Source organism: Mobula birostris, chromosome 8, assembly GCF_030028105.1.
Source record: "Mobula birostris isolate sMobBir1 chromosome 8, sMobBir1.hap1, whole genome shotgun sequence".
In the NCBI taxonomy this organism is placed as follows: domain Eukaryota; kingdom Metazoa; phylum Chordata; class Chondrichthyes; order Myliobatiformes; family Myliobatidae; genus Mobula; species Mobula birostris.
This window is the reverse complement of record NC_092377.1, coordinates 125,632,152-125,644,249: the sequence shown is the minus strand read 5'-3', so window position 1 is coordinate 125,644,249 and position 12,098 is coordinate 125,632,152. Positions and strand designations below refer to the sequence as shown.

The 12,098-nt window shown below is 47.1% G+C and overlaps 1 protein-coding gene across 3 annotated transcripts in view; it reads left to right on the top strand.

The window, feature by feature from the left end:
- The window catches only part of LOC140201665 (myelin-associated glycoprotein-like), a 117,408-nt gene extending 115,163 nt beyond the window's left edge, over positions 1-2,245 (top strand). For 2 of the 3 annotated variants that reach the window (XM_072266129.1, XM_072266127.1), the window contains 2 exons: positions 784-865; positions 1,628-1,896. In XM_072266129.1, coding sequence (XP_072122230.1) covers positions 784-865; positions 1,628-1,804 — 259 coding nt within the window. In that variant the 3' untranslated portion in view covers positions 1,805-1,896. Of the gene's footprint in view, positions 1-783; positions 866-1,627 lie in introns of all 3 variants that reach the window. The other variant, XM_072266128.1, reaches the window with a different exon arrangement.
- Positions 2,246-12,098: the final 9,853 nt, after the last annotated feature.

The following is a 12,098-nucleotide window of genomic DNA, read 5'->3' as shown; positions in this document are numbered from 1 at the left end:
TGTAGAGATCTGTTTTCAGCTTGACACGAAAGTCTTTAACTACTGATCAGTGTGAAAAAAGACAAATTATATCCATGTGATTCAATATTGTAAAACAATAAAACATGAAAACTTCCGGGGGGGTGAATACTTTTTACAGGCACTATATATGTTATGGCAATTATCAGCAGCACTGTACATTACAGATGACAAAATAATTTATTTAGAGATACAGCATGTATCAGTCCCAAACCCTAGCCAATCACAGGACAATTTAGAACGACCAATTAAGCTACTAACTGGTCCATCTTTAGAATGTAGGAGGAAACTAGAGCACCTGAAGGAAATCCACGTGGTCATGGGGAAGACGTACACTGCGTCTGTATGTTATACATAACTTACATGATAAAATAAACCAAACTAAACAAAGAGAGCTCCAGATCCAAAAGCACAATGAGGGAGACTGGGAATTCCCTGTCTTCCAGTCTGGTCCTTGTCATCCCGTGGTCACACAGCGCTTGGGTGGTCACACCTTGATTAGTGGCCAGCTGTCAGCACCACAGGTGAGGCGTCCAAATGAACAAGTAAACTATTAAACTTTCAGATATATTTTCTCTCTCTGTCTCTCATGAGGGGAGAAGGGAAGGAGCGAGGAGGAGGAGAAGCAGAATGGTGACACTCCACAGCCTCAGTGGAGGATGTTGTATCAAATGATTTGGATGTCACAGTGAGGTGGGATCAGGGAGTTGATTTGGCTGACACTCTGATGTTCTGTAACCCTGGGCCAACCTTCTGCTGTTCCAGATGGGATGCACGGACCAAGGAGAGGGCCTTGGAGATCCTGGACACCACCGTCAGCTCCAGTGTATGCTTGACCACACCTCAGGTACAGGTCACAGCTCAGTCCAGTAAAGGTCAGGACACCAGGAGCACAGTGCAGCGGGAAGGACATTGAGGGGGAAGTGTCACACCATGGGGCGATGCTCACAGACTACCACGGTTTGGGGATTAGGAGCATGGGTGAGTGAATGAGAGGGAGGGAGGGTGAGAGAGAGTGGAAGGGAGGGAGAGAGAGACAGAGATGGAGAGAGAGAAAGAGGAAGAAGTGAGTGAATGAATGAAATCGAAAAAGATGAGAGACTCGCAGAGAATTGGGAGGACAGAGAGAACTGAAAGGGAAGAAATAAGGGAGGGGAGAGAGAGAGAACAAGAGGACTGTATCTGCCACAGGGTTCTAGCCTGTTACTCAGAGCCTGTTCTTCACTAGCCAGTGCTCACAGCATTTATGTATCTTCATCCTCAGTGTTCAAAGTTCAAAGTAGATTTATTATCGAAGTACATATATGTCACCACATTCTATCCTGAGATTCATTTTCTTATGGGCATTCACAATAAAGACTAATAAACACAATAGTAACAATTAAAACTCCACACATCATTGATGCAAACAGTAAGTGTGCAAAAGACAACAATCTGCAAATCCAAAATAAAAAGTAACAATAAACAAATAAGAAATAAATATTGGGAACCTGAGTTGTAGAGTGCTTGGAGGTAAATCCAGAGGTTGTGGAATTAGTTTAGTGATGGAGTGTGAGTAGTTCAATGGTGTTTGATGAAGAACTGAGATTTGCTTTTATTTCTGCCCCAGGACACGGAGAGGCAGAGGATGAGCCAGATCCCACCAGTAATGCCCGTTGGAGAGGGGGAAGAGTGTGGCCCGGTGTACGCCAACCTGCGGGAACTGCCCGGCGGTGGAGGCCCTGTTCGCAGCGGGGAGACGGTCATATATGCAAAGCTGCACTTCCAGTCAATTGGGCCAGCCTGAGGGGTCGGGGGTGGGATGAGAGATGGCCAATGATGGAACATTGCAGCCACTACACAGTAAGATCCCAAAGAGCACTGGGTCCCACAGACTCAGGTCACCAACTACTTTCTAATCATGTTCATTCATATCAAGGGAAATTGGAGACTCGCTGACTCAGACAAATACAATCGCATTGCTTTTAGATTATGAAGACAGGCAGTCCTCTTTTATTGTTATTTAGTAATGCATGCATTAAAAAATGATACAATATTTCCTCCAGTGTGATATCACAAAACACAGGACAGACCAAGACTGAAAGAACTAACAAAACCATATAATTATAGCATATAGTTACAACAGTGCAACAATACCATAACTTGATGAATAAGTCTACGAGCACAGTAAAAAGTTCAAAGTCTCTCAAATGTCCCACATCTCACACAGACGGGAGAAGGATGTGGGAGGGGAAGTTTGGAGGGGGGGGGTGACACTCTGGGAGGGGCAGCTTGGAGGGGGGGCAAACTGGAGGGAGCATGACACTGTGGAAGGGGCAGTGTGGAAGGAGCGTGACACTGTGGGGGGGGTGAAGTGGAGGAAACATGACACTGTGGGAGGGGCGGTGTGGGGGGGGTGGGCGAAGTGGAAGGAAAGTGACACTGTAGGAGGGGCTGTGTCGGGGGGGTTGTGGAGGGAACATGACGCTGCGCATGGGGCAGTGTGAATGGAGTGCTGCGTTATGGGTGGGGCAGTGCTGTGCTGCAAAGGGGAGGTAGTCCTTTACAGGGGGGCTTGTGATATTTGATCCAGCCGCAGACATGGAATGAAGGTGTGGAATTTCCTCAGGAGTGGAGATGAGAAGGGAGCACTGCAACGTGAGAGGGGTGGGGTGAAGGGATCGCTGCGCTGTGGGAGGGGAGTTCATGAAACAGCACCTCACCTCGTCAGGGCAAGTGAGGGAGCCCCGCGCTGTGAGAGGGAGGTGAGAAGGGAGCACGATGTTGTGGGATGAGATGTCAGGAGGGAGAACTGCACTGTGGGAGAAGAGATAAGGAGTTTTGAAGGAACCTCTGACAATGTAGCACTATTGGGAAGAAGGAACTTGGTTCCCATCATCTGAAGGGTGGGGGGGGGCAGTGGCCAGTATTCATTCCTCTACTTAGGGACGATTTCGGTCACCCTCGCTGCTGTGGACTGACTACTGCGTTCCCGTCCTGACAACAGTGAGCGGAATTCGAAACATCTAGGTGTGGGGAGGGGGATGTTGGGATAAATTAAGGGTGTCACAGATGGCTGCTGGGTCTCTGTGCTTTTCTCCACCAGCTTACCTCCTCGTGCTGGAATCACAGACAGATACAGATTAAACAGGGCTGTGAGGAGGACAGAGACCATGTGGGGGTGGGGAGTGGGTGCATTGTACAGAGACAGGCCGAGTAACTGGGCCCAGACTCTGCAGCTCCAATATCTTTGGGACAATCTGGTTTGAGAGAAAAAAACAGAAAGACAAAGATTTTATTTCGTAAAATAATGAATGAGACAGTTTGAATAGACATTCTTTTACCCAGGGTCAGGGAATCAATGTTCAGTTTCAGGCGCCTTGCTGTAGGAAAGAGTGAAGATGAGTTTTGTGAGGACGTTGTCAGGACTCAAGGAACGTAGCTATGGAGAGAAGATGAACAGACTGAGATTTGGAGCTCAGGAGAACGAGGTGTGATCTTATGGGGGTGTATAAAAGTGTGACGGGCACAGGTAGGGTTAATACACAGTATAAAATGAAAAGGGAGAGATTTACTGGGGTCTCAGGGGCATCTTTTTCACCTAGAGGCTAATCCGCATATGAAACTAGCTTCCACAGGAAGTGATTGAGGCAAAGATGCCTGGAGAGGTACATGGACAGAGGGATATGGGCTAAGGGAGCTTGGATGGTACTCTTGGTTGACATGGACAAGTGGGATGGAAGGGCCAGTTTCCCTACCCTGTGACTCAATGAAAGTTGTCATAGTTCACTGTGCACAGTTTGCTGATGGTTAAAATGCTGGACATGTTGAAAGGAAACACTGCATTGGCACTAATTGTATGGGGATCCAAGTTCAAGGGCAGAGATATCTTGCCAAAATCATACATGGTCCTGAAACATTGACCTGATTCTCCTTGCACAGAAGGTGCCTGGCCGGTTGGAATATTGCAGCCAGCTCTGGGCTCCCTGTGAAGGGGAGTCTACTCGCGGAGTGGTGGGAACTCAGACACTGCCTATGTTCAGTGACAGTACTGATTGGTTGGATATTAATGGAATCGGCGGGCATGCGCTTAGAGGAGGGAAGTGACGATCAGGTCACTAATCAGTCATATTCATTGAATAGTGGAACAGAGACGGTCTTGTCCTGAAATTATGGGTTATGTAGTCTTCTGCTACTGTAGCTCACCCTCTTCAATGTTCGACCTATTGTATGCTCAAAGATGTTCTTCTGCACATGACTGTAACTCAAGCTACTGTCGCCATCCTCTCAGCTGAATAAGTCTGGCCATTCTTCTGTGAGTCCCTCATTAACAAGGCATTTCCCTTCACAGAATTGCCACTCACCAGTTTTTATTTTCTGTTTGTTTGTTTTCACAGCACACGCTGTAAAGTCTATACACCATTGTACATGAAAATAGCAGAGATCAGCAGTTTCTGAGATACTCAAACCACCCTGTCTGGCACCAATAATTATTCCACAATCAATCACTTAGATTACATTTCTTCACCATTCTAATGTTTGGTATGAACCTCTTGACCATGTCTGGATGCTTTTAAGAATGAAGTTGTTGCCAGATGATTGGATGCCCCCAATAAAGTAATCACTGAGTGCACGTTCCACGGAGGATTTGTCTATTGTTACATTTATTAAGTTTGGAATTAAAGGTCAGTTTTACTTTTCTCAGTTGTTTGTTTCTATTGGATTTCCTTCTTCTCCTTGACAATGCAGCTCCTTGTGTCCATGTTTCTAATGTCAACATGTCAGGCTGCCTGTCCAGTTCCTGTCTGGGACATCTTCTGTTGAAATGTCCTCAGTGAAGCAGAACACATCCTTCAGTCCAACGACTGTGCATTTTCTCTGTCAGCCACACCCAGTGCAATTTATATGGTGCTTTCGGATGGTCTGAGACTGTTGTCCTGTGGTGAGTCACTCACTTCCTGATACCCAAAGCACTGTCAACTGGACACAGGAGTGCAACTGAATACTCTCTGCAAAACTACATGAGAGTAGCTACAACTTTCAAGACTCTCTCTACTGGTGCTGGAATCTGATAAGTAATAAAGGTGATAATGGGAACCATTAGGGAATGGAAAAGGGAAACAGAACCAGTGTTAGATGGGGAGGAGTGGGCGGAGAGTCAGAGAGTGAAATGCATGGGTGGATGGGCGAAGGAAGTCTGTGGGGTTGGTGGGGAGGACAAAATAGAAGGACGGGAGGGAAATTGGAAGGCGATGGAGTTACGTTTAAATGGAATATGCATTGGGGTTGGAGATGAGCCCGGGAGACTATGAGGTTTTCTTCCTCGAGTTTGCTCTGAATCTACCTCGCCCTCCCCTAACCAGATCACTCAGCCTATTGTCCAAACCCTTTCCCATCATCACTCCAAATACACCAACACACCACTCGCCCTCGATACAGACTCTCTCCCCTTCACTGTCAGACCCAAACATTGACAGTTCCTTCCACAATCCCTCCCCCACCCCGTACACATAGATGCTGCTGGACCTATTGAGATCCCCCAACAGTGTTTCTCCACATTCAGACATGAACGGATAACTGGAGATAACACTCTGCCATACAAGTGCCTGGCAACAACCCACTGCAACCGTAGAGAACAACCGCCCGTTGAGATTTACTGGCAATCCTGATGCTGAGTCCCCACCATCAACATCCTGGAGATCCCTGGTGTCCAGAAACACAAGGGGACCAGTCATATAAACCTTCAGATACAGGAACAGGTCAGAGACTGGGTACCTTTTCAAAGTAACATACTCAAACTCCAAATGAAATACAGCCACGGGCGTGCCTCCTTCGTGATTGCTTCAATGTGTTGGGTCCAGAACAGATCCTCTGAAATGTTGAAGTCTTGAAGCTGCTCAGCCGTTCTACCCTGACCCCAGGATGAGGACCGTAGTGTGTTCTCCCGATTTTCCCTTCCCGAAGTTCACAGTCAGTTCCTTGGACTTTCTGAGGCTGAGGGTAAGATTGTTGTTGTGAGACCACGTGGAGAGCTGCACTTTGAAATGTAAGACATACACCCACCTCTCAGAGTACAAAGGATACTTTGCAGCACCACACTCTCCTCACTTCCCCACACACCCTATGCACTTCCCCTTCCCTCACTCCACCTCCTACTCCATTCATTCCTCCCTCTCCTTCCCCACTCCAACAACACACCACTCCCCATGCAAACAGACCCTTTAGTTTCTCTTCACACCCGCCCTCCCTACATGGAACCCCTACTTCCCCCACCACTCAGACCCCTATTCCCTTCTCCTCTCCACTCTGACATCCACACGTCCCCTTCCCTCTCCCATCCTGCTCCGACACTCCATACCCACTGTGACTCCTCTTCCCTCCTCTGACATCCGCTCCCTACTTCGACCTAGAGACTCCTGCACAACTTTGAGAGTCTATGGAGGTGAACCCCAAGATACCTGTATTTCTCCACACTGCCAAGAATCTTGCCATTAACCCTGTAATATGACTTCCGTTCAACCTTCTCAAACAAATTGCTTCACACTTTTCTGTTTGAACTCCTTTGTGTTATCTACAAACTTATTAACCCACCATTCTGAATCCAGGCAGCCAAATTTCCCTGGATCTCATGCTCCTGACTCATCTACCTCACTACAAAGGATCACTGAGGAGGAAGCAGTCCACTATTAAATAGTCAGGGAAGAGGGAGCACTTTACTGTGAAGGGTTCAGTGAAGAGGGTGCACTTCTATATGAAGGGATCAGATGAAGGAGCACTTCACTGTGAAAGAGTCAGAGACAAAGGAGCACCTCACTATGAAGTGGGCAGTGATGAGGAAGCAGCTCACTATGAAAGGGCCAGTCAGGAGGGAGAACCTCACTATGAAATAGTCAGTAATGAGGGAGCTCCTCACTATGCAAGAGTAAGAGACGAGGGAGCACATCAGTATGAAAGGGATCGTGATCTGGATCTTACCACCCATGAACAATAAACGTCGATATTTAAACTGCACAATTAGTGAGGGTTAGACTGAGAACCAAGGGAGTGAAGGATCTGTGAGTGTAAATCTGTGTCTGATAACACATGTCTGCATTTCAGCGGAACATCTGTAAATTGAGTGTGTACTTGCAAATGATATATCAATCTGCACTTCTGCAATTGTACTGATGTGTGTATAAACACACATCATATTTCTATGTGTGATCACACGTGTGTGAGTGGAGGTGGTGAATACCTGCACCTCCCATGTGCAATGATACATCTGTGTTTAGAGACAAGTACTGGGCAACGTCCACTTACGTTCCACAGTGAGGGTGATGGCTCCCTCCACTGTCCTGTGTTCATTCTCTGCCACACACTCATAGACTCCAGACTGCTGCTCGGAGAACTGATTGAGACATTCTGTGGGGTGTCTAAAGACAAGCAGATGGTTAGCATTGCAACAGTTTTGAGGAAATAAAAGATCATAGTGACACACACAAAATGCTGGAGGAACTCAGTAGGCCAGGCAGCATCGAAGGGAAAAAATTGTCACGGTCTGGTCCATCGATCCTTATTCCAGGTTTTCCGATTTCCCCTTGTCCTATTGTGTGCCGTAATTGTGGCACATGCTTCTCATTTTGGGCTGGCTACATAAACAGCTGCTGGGTTCAGTTTCAGTTGCTGGACTCTTCCCTTCCCTTCCCCTTCCTTCGCCTGAAGCCTCGGCTGCTACCTTCGCCAGAAACCTCGCCTGCCACCTTCGCCTGTGTCGTCACCTGTAACGTCGTCAGGTTCAACCACTAGTGCAAAGTCGGGGCCTTATTGTGTCTAGATAAGGAACTGTCTTTCGTTGTTTGGAACTCTTTGTGTCCTCGCCTTCGCTAGGTAGGTCCGGCCATTTGCCGCTACCTTGTTTGGGGAACAGTCTGTTTGCGCTCTTGCCTCTGCTGGGTGGGTCCGTCCGTTTGCCGCTACCTTGAGTGGAGATCTGTCTCTCAGTGTTCTGTGTATGAGTTCCGGCCCTACATCCTGCTCCCTAGGAGGGGTCCTGACTCTGTGTAGAGCCCCTGCCCCAAGTCCTGTTCCCAAGGAGGGTTCCTGGCTCCGTGTTCCATGTTCCTGTTCTACCACGACCAAGTCAAGGCTTTGTGTTCTCGTCCTGTCCATGTACCTTGCCCAGCCCTGTGCTGGGGTTCCTTGTGTTCCCCCATCTTGTCCAGGAGTCTCACGTCCAGTCCTGTTGCCACTCCTCGTCCTGTAGCCACGTCTTGTCCTCACCTAGATTCAGGGTCCGAGCCTGAGTCAAGACCCAGGTTCTGGTTCCCTGTCCAGTCTCTGGCTCGGAGTCCTTGTCCGGGTTCCAAGTTCCTAGTCTAGTCCTAGCCCAGGCCCTGTATCCTAGCCTCGTCCAGGGCCTGTGTCTTGTCCAGCGTCGTTTCTTCCCCACTTCTCTTGCTTGCTTGACATTCCTAGTCCTGTTCCTAGTACCTCAGTGTCTGTGTCTTGCATTTGTGTCTGCCTCCAGTGCTCCCCGTATGACAAAAATAGAGTCAATGTTTCGGGCCGAAATCCTTCAGCGGGATTGGCCGAAAAATCAATTATTTTCTTCCATTGATGTTGCCTGCCCTGCTGAGTTCCTCAAAAATTTTGTGTGTGTTGCTCAGATTTCCTACATCTGAAGTTTTTCTCTCGCTTGCAATAAAAGATCATAAATCAGTTTTAAATAGTGAGTGGGGCCTATTGGGACGGGTCTGCGGAGCAAGAGTTGAAGATAGTTCTTTATGGACTTGCGAGAATGAGGAGCATTTGATGGCTCTGGGCTAATACCTTTCAAGAATGAGGAGAATCTCATTGAAACCATCGAACATTGTAAGCCTATATCGAGAAGATGTGGAGATAATGTTTCCCATAGTGTGTAGGTTGAGGACGAGAGGGAAGAGTAACTGATAGAGGGATATCCATTTAGAAAGCAGGTCAGGAGAATTTATTTAGCTAGAGGGTGGTGAATCTGTGTCATTCATTGCTATAGATGGCTGTCGAGACCAAGTCTTTGGGTATATTTAAAACCAGACAGACATCTTAGCCTATCTATGGATAACTCCCATTTTCCCTCCCCTCTCTGACTAGTTTCTTTATGAGTGATTCTTTGCTGGCACCCCATTGGATTTAGAGCAGTGTAGTGTCGAATTTCGGACTGAGTAGTGATTGTCATGGCAGGCTGCAGCTCCAAGATGTTGGCATCGCAGTCATATGCGGAGGCTGCAGGCTGTGGAGATACATCTCGCGAAGTGGGTCACCCTTTCAAATTAACGGCTCTGAAAATTACTGTACAATGTACTGTACCAACTTCAGTCAGCAGGAATGACGTTATGAAAATCATGGCTGAGGTGCAAGGGTCTTGAATGCATTGTTGCATAGAAACATAGAAAATAGGTGCAGGAGTAGGCCATTCGGCCCTTCAAGCCTGCACCGCCATTTATTATGATCATGGCTGATCATCCAACTCAGAACCCTGCACCAGGCTTCCCTCCAGACCTCTTGATCCCCGTAGCCACAAGGGCCATATCTAACTCCCTCTTAAATATAGCCAATGAACCAGCCTCAACTGTTTCCTGTGGCAGAGAATTCCACAGATTCACCACTCTCTGTGTGAAGAAGTTTTTCCTAATCTCAGTCCCAAAAGGCTTCCCCTTTATCCTCAAACTGTGACCCCTCGTTCTGGACTTCCCCAACATCGGGAACAATCTTCCTGAATCTAGCCTGTCCAATCCCTTTAGGATTTTATGCGTTTCGATCAGATCCCCCCTCAATCTTCTAAATTCCAACGAGTACAAGCCTAGTTCATCCAGTCTTTCTTCATATGAAAGTCCTGCCATCCCAGGAATCAATCTGGTGAACCTTCTTTGTACTCCCTCTATGGCAAGGATGTCTTTCCTCAGATTAGGGGACCAAAACTGCACACAATACTCCAGGTGTGGTCTCACCAAGGCCTTGTACAACTGCAGTAGTACCTCCCTGCTGCTGTACTTGAATCCTCTTGCTATAAATGCCAGCATACCATTCGCCTTTTTCACCGCCTGCTGTACCTGCATGCCCACTTTCAATGACTGGTGTATAACGACACCCAGGTCTCGTTGCACCTCCCCTTTTCCTAATCGGCCACCATTCAGATAATAATCTGTTTTCCTGTTTTTGCCACCAAAGTGGATAACTTCACATTTATCCACATTAAATTGCATCTGCCATGAATTTGCCCACTCACTCACCCAACCTATCCAAGTCACTCTGCATCCTCTTAGCATCCTCCTCACAGCTAACACTGCCGCCCAGCTTCGTGTCATCTGCAAACTTGGAGATGCTGCATTTAATTCCCTCATCCAAGTCATTAATATATATTGTAAACAACTGGGGTCCCAGCACTGAGCCTTGCGGTACCCCACTAGTCACTGCCTGCCATTCTGAAAAGGTCCCGTTTATTCCCACTCTTTGCTTCCTGTCTGCCAACCAATTCTCTATCCACATCAATACCTTACCCCCAATACTGTGTGCTTTAAGTTTGCACACTAATCCCCTGTGTGGGACCTTGTCAAAAGCCTTTTGAAAATCCAAATATACCACATCCACTGGTTCTCCCCTATCCACTCTACTAGTTACATTCTCAAAAAATTCTATGAGATTCGTCAGACATGATTTGCCTTTCACAAATCCATGCTGACTTTGTCCGATCATTTCACCGCTTTCCAAATGTGCTGTTATCACATCTTTGATAACTGACTCTAGCAGTTTCCTCACCACCGACGTTAGGCTAACCGGTCTATAATTCCCCAGTTTCTCTCTCCCTCCTTTTTTTAAAAAGTGGGGTTACATTAGCCACTCTCCAATCCTCAGGAACTAGTCTAGAATCTAACGAGTTTTGAAAAATTATCACTAATGCATCCACTATTTCTTGGGCTACTTCCTTAAGCACTCTGGGATGCAGATCATCTGGCCCTGGGGGTTTATCTGCCTTTAATCCCTTCAATTTACCTAACACCACTTCCCTACTATCATGTATTTCACTCAGTTCCTCCATCTCACTGGACCCTCTGTCCCCTACTATTTCTGGAAGATTATTTATGTCCTCCTTAGTGAAGACAGAACCAAAGTAATTATTCAATTGGTCTGCCATGTCCTTGCTCCCCATAATCAATTCACCTGTTTCTGTCTGTAGGGGACCTACATTTGTCTTTACCAGTCTTTTCCTTTTTACATATCTGTAAAAGCTTTTACAGTCAGTTTTTATGTTCCCTGCCAGTTTTCTCTCATAATCTTTTTTCCCCTTCCTAATTAAGCCCTTTGTCCTCCTCTGCTGAACTCTGAATTTCTCCCAGTCCTCAGGTGAGCCACTTTTTCTGGCTAATTTGTATGCTTCTTCTTTGGAATTGATACTATCCCTAATTTCTCTTGTCAGCCACGGGTGCACTACCTTCCTTGATTTATTCTTTTGCCAAACTGGGATGAACAATTGTTGTAGTTCATCCATGCGATCTTTAAATGCTTGCCTTTGCATATCCACCGTCAATCCTTTAAGTGTCATCTGAGAAACCGAACAGGAATACCATTTTCTATATGTTTGGACTAATTTATAAACGCCAGGCTTCAAACTCCATCACAAAGGCATAAAATGACGCCACTGGGCCTCCCCCGCTGCATCATCAACCTGTTCCTCCAGTCACACCCTCACCTCTTCTCCCTGTGGCGATGGAGGTCGGTGATGGACGCAACATGGATGAAGATGAGGAGTAGGTTTAGGCAGGAAGGCAAAGAGTAACAAGAAAAATCTCGAGGCTTCTTCCCCTGCAAAGGGGTGGGCGATTCCTGGTAAAACCCTACCCGGAAGGCCGCAAGGCACCTGAGTTCCAGTAAAGTCCGGGGAAGGGAAGTGGTGCCACAGGCTGCAGACACATCTGAAATGGAGGTCAGCATACCTCAGCACATCTGTGGTCTGAAGGAGACAAGGGAGGGATGGATTTACCCTCTGGTTGAGGCCGGATGCTCAGAGTATGTCTCTCCAGAGCTGGAGGACAGTCCTACCATACAGGAGCCCTCAGCTGCGGCAGCATCTGCTGAGCATGCATCCT